The sequence below is a fragment of the Haplochromis burtoni genome, unplaced genomic scaffold (genome assembly GCF_018398535.1).
Source record: "Haplochromis burtoni strain Fernald_Lab_line unplaced genomic scaffold, NCSU_Asbu1 Contig_343, whole genome shotgun sequence".
Lineage (NCBI taxonomy): Eukaryota > Metazoa > Chordata > Actinopteri > Cichliformes > Cichlidae > Haplochromis > Haplochromis burtoni.
The window spans coordinates 64,234-79,442 of record NW_024582704.1 but is presented as its reverse complement, the minus strand read 5'-3'; the positions used below and the strand labels follow the sequence as shown (position 1 = coordinate 79,442).

At 40.1% G+C, this 15,209-nt stretch overlaps 1 protein-coding gene across 1 annotated transcript; it reads left to right on the top strand.

The window, feature by feature from the left end:
* Nucleotides 1-2,082: 2,082 nt before the first annotated feature.
* On the top strand, nucleotides 2,083-10,730 carry LOC102311750 (sorting nexin-1). Its single transcript, XM_005942505.3, has 15 exons — nucleotides 2,083-2,245; nucleotides 2,723-2,870; nucleotides 5,024-5,148; nucleotides 5,283-5,349; nucleotides 5,472-5,515; nucleotides 5,604-5,745; nucleotides 5,836-5,914; nucleotides 6,041-6,116; nucleotides 6,215-6,328; nucleotides 6,522-6,615; nucleotides 6,773-6,978; nucleotides 7,479-7,622; nucleotides 8,799-8,879; nucleotides 9,336-9,407; nucleotides 9,566-10,730. The coding sequence occupies exons 1-15, from the start codon at nucleotides 2,126-2,128 to the stop codon at nucleotides 9,614-9,616; spliced, it is 1,563 nt and encodes a 520-aa protein (XP_005942567.1). The 5' UTR covers nucleotides 2,083-2,125; the 3' UTR covers nucleotides 9,617-10,730.
* The last annotated feature ends 4,479 nt before the right edge of the window (nucleotides 10,731-15,209 follow it).

Genomic DNA, 15,209 nt, shown 5'->3' with positions numbered 1-15,209 from the left:
AAGGCTCGGGTTCAGCCCACTGTATAGCTTTGGAACAAGTGAAGGATGCCGAGGTTTTAGACTTTTAACTGTATTTTAATAGTGTTTTATAGCATTGCTGCGAATGAAGACCTCACTCATGAGTATTCATACTACACTAAGGTAAAAGAAAAAAACAGGTTATTTCCTGTAAATTAACAAAAGCTTTGTTTTATAATTACAGAAAAGTCTGTGCAATGAGCTGTCTGTACAGTAACTTTTCTATATCATGCATAAAAACTGAGATATATTGTTGAAATTGCACGTTGACACAAAGGTGAGTTTAACATGTCCAGCCCACTTAACATCAAAGTGGGTTGCATGTGGCCCGTAATGTAAAATGAGTTTTACATCCCTGTTCTAGACATTTAAGAAACAAAGTGCCCTGAATTGCAGAACACCACCATCTGCCTGACAGTCTCCCGCTACTGCTTCACTACTACTAAAACAGTCTAATGCAACAGTTCAGTACAAACACCCAACCTTCAGGTTAATAAGTTCAGTTTTTGCCCTCTGATCTAGCCACATAACACTGACATTTGATCATCAGCGGTCACGTGGTAAGTGCACTCCTATGGGAATTGCACCTTTGAACAGGTAAAATCATGTCACCTGAATGTAGACCAGGAGTGTCAAACTAATTTTACATTGCGGGCCACATACAGCCCACTTGGATCTTAAGCGGCAGGACCAGTGAAACTGCCCTTTCTGTCAATGTAAAGAAATCACACATTTAACTGTTTTTCTACATGTTAAAGAAAGAGCTGCTGTGGCAAAGAAAGAACTCTGTCAGCATGACTCTTTGGACTTAAATTGTAAGATATAAATGTGTACAATTACAAGAGACTTTCTGGTAGCTTTGGTAGCAGACTCTCCTTGTTGTGTGGTTGTTGTTGTTTTAAAACTGTAGTCATAAAAAAACAGATTTCTATAGTAGAAAGTGGAAAAACAAACTTCCGTTTTTCACAACGTTACAGAGGTTTTATTACAGACATAGCTAAGTGTTTCGCAATTTGGTATAAATTTTGAAAGTTGAAATTTCTTTGGTGCTGAACTGTAGAAATTAGGCTTTCTTGTCAGATATAATTTGTGTGTGTGTGTGTGTGTGTGTGTGTGTGTGTGTGTGTGTGTGTGTGTGTGTGTGTGTGTGTGTGTGTGTGTGTGTGGGGGGCGGTGGTGAGGGCAGCGACCGACAACACTGTATACAACGGAAGATTGGTGCGTAATAAGCAAGCAAATAAGGCAGAAAATAGAGAATTTTCTTGGGAAACTATGGTCTTGAAGCACACTGAGAGATGGGGCTGTGAAGGAAGTGCGAATTTATGGGTGGAAACAAGGCAGGCAAAGTAAGTGGAAATTCATTACAGTGTTTTTCAAACGTGAAGTGTAGTGATCTTGTTTTGCTGCTGGTTCAGTGAGTTTTGGTTGGAGGGTGACAAAACCTGCCGTTTCGGAATCTGTGGGATGTCAGCTTTTCACACCCTATGGGCATATCCTGTATAGGCGAGATCCGGGCTTTGTGTTTACATCTTTTTGCGGAATCTGTTTAGCTGCTTGTTAATCGTTAAGCTGTTTTTGCTTTTTTGGTGGTCTTTGACGTTTCTGTGGATACCACACATGTCTATAATCAAATAACAGATCTGGCGGTACCTCATGTCCCTCTAGCTCCTTGTACCATGGGCATTGAGATTCAAACAATCGAAATGCATTGTGGGAGATGTAGTTTATGGTCAGCATGCGCTTTTAAGCCGCATACAGTAAACTTTAAGTAAACTTTAACGGTCATGCACAAACTTTTGCGAGGAACATAAAATTACATATTTTGACATATGTGCTCTAGACATTGTTCACGGTGCCAAATAAGCAAATAGTTTGGAAATTTTGTTTGCTTGTTTGTTTTGGGAGGGTGTTTTTAGATATTTGTCTAAGAAGCACACTCAGCAAAAATCTGCAATCTGAAATCAAATACACTGTTTCTCTTGGGTTACAACGTGCAGTGGTTTCCGAGGCTGTAATGTGACCAAGTGACCGGCAGGTGTCGCTGCAGCCGCTCAACCGCCCGCCCCCCTTCACTTCCGGGACGCCAGTTGCGCTCACAACAGGGAATATGGCGGCCAGCTCGGATCGGAACCCACCTCCTTTCCCCACAGCAGAGGAGTCAGAGCCGGGATTGTGTGACATGGCAGACGCGGACAGCGACGAGGGCGAGGACATCTTCGTTAGTAACGTAGGTTCCTGCTTCGGTGACACCAGTAACAAATTGACGTGTGTTTTTAGGTTTGCATTAAGTCAGAAAGCCTGCATTTTTTTTTATATCTCAACTGACCTGCATTCAGGGCATCCCGAAACGCTGAGGCTTTGACGGACAGTCGCGAAATACGGGCAGGTTTTCTTTGGAAGCAGCGAAAGTGATTTGTAAAGGTGTCCGGAGTTGGCTGAGAGTTAAAATTGGCCTCTCTTTATTACCAAGTAATAGGTTTTATCACTGCTTTTGTCTTGTTCGGCCTGTTCCCGTTGGTTAATTGTTAATTAAAACGCTGGCTTCGTTCACAGTCAAGCCCCTCTTACTTATCGTTTTAGCAGAATTAATAAATAAAAATTTGGTGAGCTCCGTTAGTCACATGACTCCACCCTGCTTATCAGCCCCTGTCCTAACGGGCTGCAAACTGTAATGACAGCTCGTCTCTGTGGTGGTTGTCTGCAGAGTAACCCCGTGTCTGTGAGCCGGGGAGTTTCTCAGCCCGACCGCGTCAGCGAGGAGCCTTCAGATCTGTTCAGCGAGGAGGCGGCCAGCAGCACAGCGGCCAAGGCCAACGGAGTTCACTCCGACGATGACAACGATCTGTTTGCTGGTGAGGACACACTTCCCCCTAACAACATCTGCCAGTTCACTCGTGACTCTGCAGCATCCACAGCTTCTTGCTCTTGGCTGTATCATTTTTCATGGCGATCTTGCACAGATAACATAATACTACAACAACAACAAACAAGCATGGTGACAGCTTGCTTTACTCAACTCAAGATTATGCAAACATGTTGATGATTTAAGTTTATGTGGCATAGTAGTTGGTGCCAGAAAGTTCAGAGTATTTCAAAAACTGCAGATCCGACCGGATCCGAGGAAAATTACCCTGCTGCATATTGATAGGAAGGCAATAACAAGTCAACTCATTACAGCCAAGGTGTGCAGAAGAGCATCTCTGCATGCACAACACATAAGACCTCGAAGCAGATGGACTACAGCAGTAGATACTAGTGTTAGAAAAGATGTACCGATTCAACTTCTTTACTCAAGTAGAAGTGAAAAAGTAATAAAGTACAGGGTATGAAATGTACTCAAAGTAAGATAATAAAACTAGCTCAATGAAGAGAAGGGGAAATTATAGAGGATGGCTTTGACTCTAAACAGGAAAATGAGTAGGGAAGAGTCCGATGCATGCTCAATCATCCAGGTAAGGAAATCCCAAAAAGTTGATTCTGTTCATCTGTACGTAGCGTTTTTAGGGGGAGAGAAGTTTTGTCACTTGTCCAAGTGACTTCTTCAGTCTCAGCTGACTGCAGGTCACTTGGATGAGTGAGGAAACGTTTCTCATACTGAAAATGCTACATCTAGATGAACAGAAATTTTTGGGAGTAGGGAAGAGGTTAAAGTGGATTCAGCAGGAGCTCTAAAATCAGTTGTAATGACTTAATATGGGAAAAGAAACACAACTCAAAATAATTTCTATTGAGAGCTCCAGTAGATGTTCTTAATATGCAGACTGTGATCAGGTGAACTGTATAACTCCTGCTGCTGAGCTGCTCTTTGTGGATTTACACACCTGAATTTAACAGTTGTTTAAGTTTGAGTTGTTCTGGCTCATTTCCATCCTCTACACTGACAATACACTGTTTATGCTGTCGTCATATTAGACACTGTACAGGGGAATGAAGGTGGAATTCAATGACCGAAGCATCATCAGTTTAACTTCAGATTCTTCCCTGCTACCCTTGATGTACCTAACTCTGACCACTGTCACACACTGTTCTTTACTTTAAATTATCACAGTACAACAAACTAACCTGTTTATAATACACTAACCTGCAAATGATTTTTATGCAACTTTTCTTTCATCTCTGAGTGAAGTTAGCTCTTTCTTTTCTCTCCCTTTGAAATACAGCAGCTGGACCTTCAGCTAGCAATACACTGTGCGCCAAACCTTTTGTCTTCAGTAGGGCCAGTTAGATGTTGAAATACTGCAATTGCAACTCACTGACACGCGCAGTCGTTCCGATGTTGTGGCAAAAAAAAACCCCACTGGCCCACTTTAATCCCAGACTATAGCACAGTTTTGCCTCTTTTGTCTATTTCTATGCAACATCCGCTGGTGATGAATAAATGAACAGGGTTGTCTTCCACGTGTTTCTATTTAGGGTCAAATCAGTTTGATGTTTGGAGCTTCGCAGTGACAAAATAATAACTCTACCCAAATGAGTCTGTTTTGAAAATGTAAGGCGTAAAGGTAAAAAAGTAGTCAGGAAAAAACTACTCAAGTAAAGTCGAGAAACCTGAAAATTCTACTTAATTACAGTAATGAAGTATTTGTACTTCGTTACTTCCCACCTCTGCAATTGAGCACTGTTTAAACACCACAGCTTACTAGCTGACCATTTTTATGCATCTGTGACCCCAGTTTGGGAGATGTCTGCCTTTTTCCTGAATATTTTTCCCAGAAATCAAGATTCCCTCACAAAATTCACAAAGCTTGTTCTGGTTAGTTTCATATAGTATCTGTTACCTTTCCTCCAAACCACACTGCACAAAAAATTGAAATGAAAATCCAGTTATGAGTAGACATAAGCTGTCAGTCATCAGAAGAGGCTTAAGGCTGGATGTAGATGCTGCTGGTCACCAAAAGCTACCGCAATAAATCTGAATTTGAATTTATGAAACTTTTTGCAGCAAGAAATGACAGCCAGTCTGTAAAAAGTCTGGAACATGAATGAAAAGGCTTTCTTTCTCCAGATGCAAACGTAGAACTGAGCACAGACAAGTCCAGCAGCTCCGCTCGGAAGGAGCCCTCTGGTCCTCGACATGCCTCCACATTCACTCCGAGCCCCGCAGCCATGCAGCCCACCTCCTTGGAGCAGGTACAGGCCACGGCTGAGCCCTCTAAGAACTTGTGAGAATCTCAGTAGCGTGAATGCTTTTCTAATGCTTGCGCTGCAAAGGCTTAGGTGTGTTCAAGGTATGAGTTGTGTTGCTGTCTTCTTATTGGTTGTAGCTGGAAGAGGAAGAGGCCAAGGACAGTTTTGATGTGGATGTTGCTGTCACAAACCCAGAGAAAATCGGTCAGTCTCTTTTTTCTTTTTTTTTCTTTTTTTTTCATCATACAACCTTCTACATTTTGTAGATTAAACTAATGTTATTAATTGTAAAGTAGCTAATTGTGTGATGTTTTTGTCCTCTTTAGGGGATGGCATGAATGCATATGTGGCCTACAAAGTATCCACCAGGGTATATAATCCAGCTTGTGTTAATTCGTGGCTTTCACTAGCTTTTGCTGTTGTCCCTTTCTCATGTCCTGTCACTGATCTTCCACCAGACTTCCTTGCCCATGTTCAGGAGTAAGGTCTTCTCTGTGAGGAGGCGCTTTAGTGACTTCTTGGGCCTTTATGAAAAGCTGTCAGTCAAGCAGTCACTCCATGGATGCATCATTCCACCACCACCAGAGAAAAGTGTTGTAGGTGGGTGCCAGGCATTTGGTTGTTTTTTTTGGTTCTGCACTTTTTTTTTTCCGGTCCCTGCTGTGTGACACGTGTCATTTGGTTCAACAGGAATGACCAAAGTGAAGGTGGGAATGGATGATCCATCATCAGTAGAGTTTGTGGAGAGGAGAAGGGCAGCTCTGGAGAGGTGTGGATCCATATATGATTTACACAGTGACATTATTAACGTCATGTCTAGTTTCTTTGTTGTTGTTTTTTTATTACATTTTCTGCTTCACACACTTCATCCCTGATGCCACTGTGCTTTATGTAGGTATCTTCAGAGAGTAGTGTCTCACCCATCTTTACTACAGGATCCTGATGTGCGTGAGTTCTTGGAAAGAGAAGACGTGAGTATTTCAAGATATAAAAAGTAGGAATGGGACAAATACTTGACTGGTCACTGCTGAATTTTAAATGTATAATTCTTGGAATGCTTTATGTTCAGTTGCCCAGAGCCGTGAACACCCAAGCACTGAGTGGAGCAGGTTTCCTCAAAATGATCAATAAGGCATCAGATGCTGTCAACAAGATGACCATCAAGATGAATGAGTCTGACACTGTAAGGGCTGAAAAGAGGGCTGAAGTGTTTAGTTTTTACATACCGTTCCACATGTGGCCTCCAAATGTAAATTTGCATAAGGATGAGTAGGAACAGACCCTGATAGATCTGTGGAGCCAGCAGAAGGCATCAAACAGATCTGCCATTCTAAACACAATGAAGAGGTTGCTGATGTTTATTCTGTGTCTCTCAGTGGTTCGAGGACAAGTTCCAGGAGGTGGAGAATGAGGAGCAACAGCTCAGGAAGCTTCATGTCGTGGTCGACTCCCTTGTCATTCACAGGAAAGGTGAGCTTCACCTGCTTTTTATTGACTTGAGCTTTTCTTTGCATCGTTTATGAAATAAATTTAGGGAAAGAAAACATTTCAGCCCAGCTGTCTTTCAGTTCTTTCAGGGTGAAACAAGTAGTCTGAATATATTTTCTGCTTCCGCCTTTAATACCAGAGCTATGTGGGAACACAGCAGTTTTTGCCAAAAGTTTGGCCATGCTTGGGAACTCTGAGGACAATACAGCTCTGTCACGGGCCCTTTCGCAGCTGGCAGAGGTGGAGGACAAGATGGAGCAGCTGCATCAGGAGCAGGCAGCCAGTGACTTCTTCATCTTTGCAGAACTGCTTGGTGACTACATCCGCCTGCTGGGTGCTGTGCGGGTAAGCCTTCTACTTGTACTGTTAGGATGGTAGATAGGATAGGGTAGATGGGAAGAAATATATTTCTTGAGGGAAATGAGGGCGACATCCCAGAGAAAGTAAGATTTGAGAATTTCCTGATGTTGGTAATTTTTGAGTATTTTATGTTGCATTTCTCTCGTAAAACTAAATAAACTGAATGAAGTTATTTACATAAAAATCTTTAAAAAAAAAAAGAAGGCAGTATCATTAGTGCAGAAGAATCTATACATGTACAATCCAGTGTCTGAATAGGGCCTTTTAATGTTGTGCTAGTGAGCGATGCGATATGCACAGCTTTATGTTTGAATCGCACCGCTTGAGGAAGTAACGACAACAATAAGGGCTCTCCTTAGATCTGTAACCAACCTTTAACGTGGTGCAAGGTCACAGTTTTACTGCAGACAAGCTGTCTGTTCTGTTTCGTGGAAAGATCAGGTGTTGCTACTACCACTGTCTGATCTAAAAATGGATGTCCACAGGGCTGCTTTGACCAGCGCATGCGGGCGTGGCAGAGGTGGCAGGAGGCTCAGAGTACACTCCAAAAGAAGAGAGAGGCCGAGGCCAAGCTCTTGTGGGCCAACAAACCCGACAAACTGCAGCAGGCCAAAGAAGAGATCACTGAGGTAACAGTGGCAGTGACCACACAGTTAATGCAGCACTCAAAGTCTTTAGTTTACACCAAAATGGACTTCAAAGGTTTTTCTTTTCTTTTTAAATTTCTCCTGCAGCAGATTGTTGATCAGGCCAGTTTGACAAACGGGTTACAGGAACCCAAACAAAAAAGTTTCATTTAAAATACTTTGTCATCTTGTTCTGATTTAGGAGACACGCCCATTACCAACATGTCAGCTTCTTCAAATATATAAACATTTAGTTTTTTTTTCTTTGCTTTTATTAAATTATCAGCTTCTTATCAAAGTGGAGATGTAAGAGTAATTTTGTTCATTTATTTAGTTCTTTTTGTCAGCAAGATTGCAAAAAAAGCTGCAAACCGAAAATCCATGTAACAAGTATGGTTGTGGATTATTTTGTAAGATGGCACTGTGAAGCTGCTTTTTCACCAATTTCTGACATTGGTTAATATTGAACTGCTCCAACACTAATATAGTTTGGTATCTGTTAGAGTGTTGTCGTTAGTGGAATTGATTTCACATCAGTACGACACTGAAGGAATTTAATTTAAAGTGTGGGTTGTCAGCTACACTTGGGTTTAACAAGTTGTTGCATTGACCTGTTAGAAAATACATCTGTTTTTTTTGGCTTGTTTCGTTTTGTGGGTTTTTTTTGTTCGATTCTTCCATTACAGTGTTGTTTGCTGGCCCAATGTTGTGAAGCAGTTTAGTGTGTAAATTCACTTTGTGTGTCATATTCTTTTGGTGCTGGTAGCTCACCAGGTTATTCATTCTGTTTTGGAAAGTACTGAATTGGTTATTTTTCCACTCCTACAGTTACCATCCCACTAAGCTGTTGTTGACGGCATCCTTCACTCGCATCATCACCACTGATATCAAATTCCTGACCTTTCCTCAATTTGTCATGAACTCAAACTTACAAAGGAAACCAGCAACTGCTTTTGAGCCAGTATAAACTCTTACGACAATATTATTGTATAATACCTTGAATTAAAGCTGAAAGTCTACACTTCAATCACCTCTTTGATTTCACTACGAGGAGTGGATTTCACCCTTTTCCGTCAATGTCGACAGTCATCTGTAGTCTCTCTGTATTTATTAGCTTGTGTTTTGTAATCTTTTGCAAGTTGTGGTGATTTGTTTCTTTTTCTTCCTTTGTGTCGTCAGTGGGAGGCGAGGGTTACTCAGTACGAGAGAGATTTTGACAGAATTGGCATGACTGTACGCAAGGAGGTTCTCAGGTTTGAGGTATGTTGGGAAGGGTTTCTTTTAATGTGTCACCAAAAGTTAGTATCAAAGTAGAATGATTGTGTCTCATTTTGTCACTGCTGGAATGTTAAGAGTGCTACTGTATCTATTTGACCTGGTGAACACTTACGGGTTTTCCAGTAGCACAAGCAACTTCATTGTGAACTCAAGATAGTTGATTTCAAACATGCACTTCATCCCTGCACTTTTCTTGACATTCTTCAGATTCAGCGCTTCAGATTGCACTGATTCATATGAATGTGAGAACAGAGCAGGTAATAATAAATGATGTTAGGGGACTGTGAAAGCTGATGAAAGCCAAAAGCTACAGTGGGTTGTTCTTCACAATAAAGTTGCTGGATTTCAGCTCCTTTTGACCTCAGAAACAGGGGAAGTTCTGCCAGAAATTCCTACAGCCGGCTTGAACCTTAGATGTGACAACTCTTGTCTTTTCAGAAAGAGAAAGCCAAGGACTTCAAGAGCCAGATAATCAAATACCTAGAAGCAATGCTGCAGTCCCAACAGCGGGTAATCACTTAACTATATTAAGCATCATATCCAACATGTACAAGTATTTGTGAGGATAACGAACATGGCTGTTAAACTTCGGTAACGATTAACATCTTACTGTTAAAAAAATGTTTTAATAGTCTTTTTGTCTTCTTCTCACTCTGATTGTTTTCCAGCTCATAAAGTTTTGGGAGGCATTCCTGCCTGAGGCGAAAGCAATAGCTTGATGAAGAGGGAGACTCTTTAAAGACCCCGACTGCCTTTTTGAACACTTTACCTCTATAAGCAGGAACTGAGAGGACAATTTTGAAACACACAAGAAACTTCCGTCCATTTTTTTTTCTTTTGTCTTTTTAATGACATCGTCTTCTCTTATCTTGTACAGTACTTCAGTATGATAAGCGCCACATTTCCACAGCATTTCTCTGGTATATTGCCTTGTTTATGTTTCTGATTTAAGATGGTATAAAGCAAGAATCCAGCAGAGATTAACAGGGACACGAGTGTCTGTAAAACTCACCGTCCTGTCAGTGGGATATATATTTATGTCTCTTGTTTATTTTAACATGGAGGTACTGTCCCAAGGTAGCATTGCCTACAGTTTACATTAGAAGATAGGCATATGTGAGTCATTCCACACTAACAGATTGATGCATGTCAGATAATGTTTTGATGCACTAAAATGAATTGTTCTATTTCAAGAGGTTTTTTTGATATTATCAAACAAACACTATTGATAACTGGGGCCATGTACCAGGAGTATTAGCACATTCAAACAGTATATCATAGATTATGTATTAGATGATAGAGGCAGATTTGACAAGGTTACAAGCTTGTCAGAGGCGTTACAAAATGATATAAGTTGTTACAGTGAGCGCAGGGTGTGAAAATGTAACCTCTGCTTTGGTAGTATTTTCTACAGTGACACATATGATAGTTACATTTTTGTCAGTTTCTTCAAGAGTATATATTTGGTCCTATTTTGTCAGACGTGGAGGCCTAAAGGAAACCACTGGGAACTGCTCCAGAGATTTGTCTAGAACCATGAAAGTGACTGACATGTACAAGTGTGCACATATAAAGCACTGAACAGAACTTGTGCAGATTGCTAACCATTCTTTTTTGTTTTGAGAAACTTGTCTAACAATGACAGAAAGACGTTCAAGTGAGATGGTCCCTTATTTTCTTAATCAGCATTTGTAAGTGTAGTTTTTCTGTCATGTCATATTTACGTAAGAATGTGCTTTATTTTTGTAACCACTTTGCATTAGTACACACGTTTTCCTGAAAATGCTGTACATGTAGATGTACAAAATAAATCATTAGTTCAGCTTTGGGACACTTGTTTTTGTTTATGTGAGGTTTTTTTATGTGTTTGGTGGGATTTTCCATTTCACTGGGGAACTGAGATAAATTGTGATCTTCTAGACTTATACTGTACATGTAACATTGACCACTGGTTAGCACTGTCCGCTTTACAAAGATTTTGAAGGTTGGTTTTGACTTCTGCAAAAAACAAAATGCACATCCCTATACGCTGAAGTTTTTATCAAGTTAAATTTACCCTTTAAAAAGGTTGCTCTTACTTGAATAAGATTAACTTAATCAACTTATTCATTTTCTAGCTCATGCTGTCTATGCTACACCTAGACTATCTTTCTTTATCCATGCACAGTCATAAAGAGATTGTGATACAGAGATTTCTTGAGTAGTGACTTCAAATTTCTAGATTATGGAAATTGAGATTAACTGATGTTTTCCTATTGCTGAAGTGTGATGGAACAACTGTCTAAAAATCATTTCTATCTAACCTGATACCTGCAAAAGCACTAAAGAATCTGTCGTGGAAGAAGGCTGGACGTGAACACAAGTGCAGAATACAGGCAAAAAGTTCAGTATGTTTATTGCAGGTTTTGGCAGATGTAGCCCGTCTTTTGTGAGTGAAGCTGCAGAGTTTAATATGGTGGGATTGGTGAGTAGTATCTGGTATGCAGCTTAAACTTTCTAGAATCTCTCTCTCCAGTAATTCTGTCTAGCTGCAGCTCTCCTATTCAGCAGTGGACATCTGCACACAGAAAAACTGGTCAAAGCCAAATCAACAATTTCTTTGGTTACTCGCCCACAGGAGGCACAATTATCTAGCATCAAATGAGGGGATGCCTCCATCTTAACTAGCCCAACTGCAGCCTAGATGTGTAATCAGTGATGCTTCTCGTGTGTGACGTAGTGAGGGTGGAGACCAGGGCAAAACTACTCTGAAACACAAAAGGACAGGAGCAGTGTCACGGGGAGGCATGTGACTTCTAAGCACATTGCAGTGGCTTTAATCTAACTTGTGTATATTGTTGCCACAATACTTTTGAAATCATGAAGAGAGCTGCCTAAAGATTTGCGTTTAATCTTTTTCTTACCTCTCCTCCAGACTGCACCTGGCCTCCATCTGGCAACACCCAGGAACTGCCAAAACCAGACTGGGTCTTTTTGGCTTCCTTTTATGGTCAAGTTCCTAGGAGGGAATGTGCTTTGGGAACATAAATAATCTATTCATTTTAAACATGTACACAATTAGGCATTTTCAATATTTGATAGTAAAGGAGTGGGGGGAGCTACTGGCTATTTAGTAAGCAGTTGCAACTGCTTTCAAGGACTACTGTGTGCTAGGTCATGATAGAGACTAGTTATAGTGGTTTATTTTCAGGGGCCCTAGTTACAGGGGGTGTAGTCCAGTGCAGAGCTGTTTCTATTTGGTTTAGGATTGTCTTTAAGACTTGGAGATGTGTAATTTTGGCATTGATTTCTTAAATTATTCTTGAATGAAGACATTGATTTGATGCATGTAAGAAAAAAAAGATTCATTTGTCTTAATTTTTTCCTCCTATCTCCCTACCCTGTGTTCTCAATGAAAAAAAATGAAAAACACAAATAAAAAGAAGGAAAGAGATAGGAGAGAAAAGCCCAACAATTCCCCCTGAGCAAGCACTAGGTGACAGTGGGGAGGAAAACCTCCCTTTAAATAGGAAGAAACCTCTGACAGAACCAGGCTCAGGAAGGGACAGTCAACTGCCGTGACTGGTTGGGGTGTGAGGGTGAAAAATGATGAAGAGGGAGGGGAGACCAACAGAGAGATGATCGGAGAGGAAGGGGAGAGAAAAGGTGGAGGAAGACGAGACTACGCCTCCTCATGATCAAGTGAGAAAGCAGGAGAATCCTTCCTTTTGAAAAAGCAGAAGCGTTTTTTTTTTTCTTCTTCTTTTTCAGTCACTGTTCCTGGAGCGCTGAGATTTTTTATGTCATCGATTGCTTCTGCGTTTCCCCTCTCAACTTTCTTGCATCTTTTCTACAGTTTTTCTAATTTTGCTTGTTTTTCTTCAAGCTTTTCTTTCAGTTCTTTTTTTATTTTGCCTCCTGTACTAGCTTTGCCTCGTGTCTGTATTCCTCCGTTGTACTTGGTTGTACATGTCTTCTAACTCCTGATTTCTCCAGTGCATTTTTTGAAGCGAACACTGTAGGTCTTTATGTGTTTTCTCTTGTTCTTATTTCTTGTTCTCAGGTCTATAATCTGCTGCCGTACTTATCCAAATATTATTTCCCAGCCTTCATTTATAATCTGAATGTTGGGCTGTTATTGTGTATTGTTAATTTGTTGGTCTTGTCAGTTCATGAGAAAGCCATTGTGCGTTTCTTCCAAGTGTTTATTTTGGGGCTCCATTTGTCTGCACTTCTCCTCTAGTTAAATTTTCTCTGCTTGCATTTGTTGAACCCTGTTCTCTAGATTGTGGTTTTCTTACTTTCAGCTAATGCCCTTCAGATGGATAATACGTCTTCTGGGGGAATTTAACTGGTCACCTCAGAGAGGAGAGTCAGGGGAAACTTTTTTTTGTGGTGTTTTCTCTGAAACATGTTGGAGTCTTGATACAGTGACTGTAGAAGATCCAATTATGGATGGATGGATAGATAGGTTGCAAAGATGACCCCCTCTCCTGCCCCGCTCACACTCTGTTTCTCTCTCACACACATAACATCTTCCTGCCCTATTTAACAATTTAACAAGTTAAACTGTATATGGACATCTTCAACTTTCCGCACTTCTTCCTGGCTGAAGAATTACAAAATATTAATAATTTTTTTAGTTAAATAAATATCTACTATGTTACCAAAATTATTTATTATTAACCGAAAACGACTAGTGTTTTGGTAACTTTTCAAATCATTCCTTTAAGAAATGATGCAATAAACCACAATGAAAAAACCTCAGTAGACATAGAATTGCATTATTGGAAAATTTTCCATAAGATATCAAAAGTGAAAGTAATTATTCTGCAGAAATACATTCCCAATCGATGTTAAAGTAATTAATATTACTGCTTCATATGTTTCAGATTGAGCTCATTTTAAGTACTCCATATTTTGTTTAATGTCCAGCATCATTTTCTATAAAACATATGCTCAACATATGCTTTAATATGCTCTTTTAGCTTTTCAGCTCCACCTTTTTGCTTTTGTTTCCATCTTTATCAGCCATATCTTCCACACTAAAACAAATTCTACAGGGTGCACAAGCGAGGTAAGGGAGGGTTGTGTTAAGAGACTTGATTGGGCAATACAGTGTAATAAAAATTACCAATGGGCTGGTGTCAGAGTGGGGCTAGTCTGTATAATAAGTTTACGCTAGGCTCCAGTCTTGGCTTGTAAAGCTTGATTTAGACTTCTGCTGGAAAGCTACGTCCTAACCATGTCATTCAAGTCGTTGTGGTATGCATCAATCTGACATGTAGTTACATTGCTTGAGAGGTGCATATCAGGTTACGTAGAAGGTTATGGCACAGGGTTAAAATGAGTTAGAGTGTAAAATACACAGAAATTACATATAAGCAGTGCCACAATATTTTGACACCACCCTCTTTAGCATCCTTGTAATAAGACAACTTACATCCCTTCAAGGAATAAAACAACCCTGAGTTCCCTGATTGACAAAAGTACCAACACAATTATTTTTATGCTGGATTTGTTTAGACTCACAAAAATAATGGATCTGTCAATCTTATTAATCTCTGGCTCTTTTTCACAACATGACTTTTGTCCCGTCTTCCTCCCCTCAACCCTAACCTGTCACAGCAGAAGGCCGCCCCTCCCTGAGCCGGGTTCTGCCAGAGGTTTCTTCCCACTGTTACCAAGTGCTTTCTCATTGGGGACCGTCTGATTGTTTAGTTTTTGTTTTTGTTTTGTGTGTGTGTGTGTGTGTATTATTGTAGTGTTTTTACTTTGGGGTGACTGTTATTGTGATTTGGTGCTATTTAAATGAAAGTGAATCAAATCGAATTTAACTGAAATTGCTCTATATTTCACATATTGTGGAAGTTCAAGCACCAGAATTTGTGCAAGTCCATCGCTAAAAACAGTAATGCATTACACAATGACTGTATAAAATAATCAAAATACTTTACTAAGCCATCATAAAAAAATAATGTGGTCACAGCTGGTCCCAGACAGTAATAACTGTAACTGACTAAATTTAATTAAATATTACTAAGTTACAAAATCTAATAAAATACTTCTAATATACGTAAATAGGTTAATTATAAATATCCCAGTATATAGCACAAATTATATATATGGTTGATATTGAGATGCCCCTATTTTCAAACTATAAAACGTTCTTTTCTCTGTAGAGCATGTGTATAAGGGTACACAACTATAGAAGTATGTATTTGTGCATTAGATAAAGATGACCAATGACTGATTTTACAGTCAATGGTCTCATCGCTAATTAGCCAATCTCAGTGTGACCTGGAAGTGTGCGTGGTGAAGCGGGCGGTGCCG

Excerpts from the sequence above, each read along its gene's own strand:
- LOC102311750 (XM_005942505.3), top strand. The coding sequence starts at position 2,126 with ATGGCGGCCAGCTCGGATCGGAACCCACCTCCTTTCCCCACAGCAGAG. Across the intron at positions 5,350-5,471 it reads CACAAACCCAGAGAAAATCG|GGGATGGCATGAATGCATAT; the intron begins GTCAGTCTCTTT and ends TGTCCTCTTTAG. Across the intron at positions 6,616-6,772 it reads CCTTGTCATTCACAGGAAAG|AGCTATGTGGGAACACAGCA; the intron begins GTGAGCTTCACC and ends CTTTAATACCAG.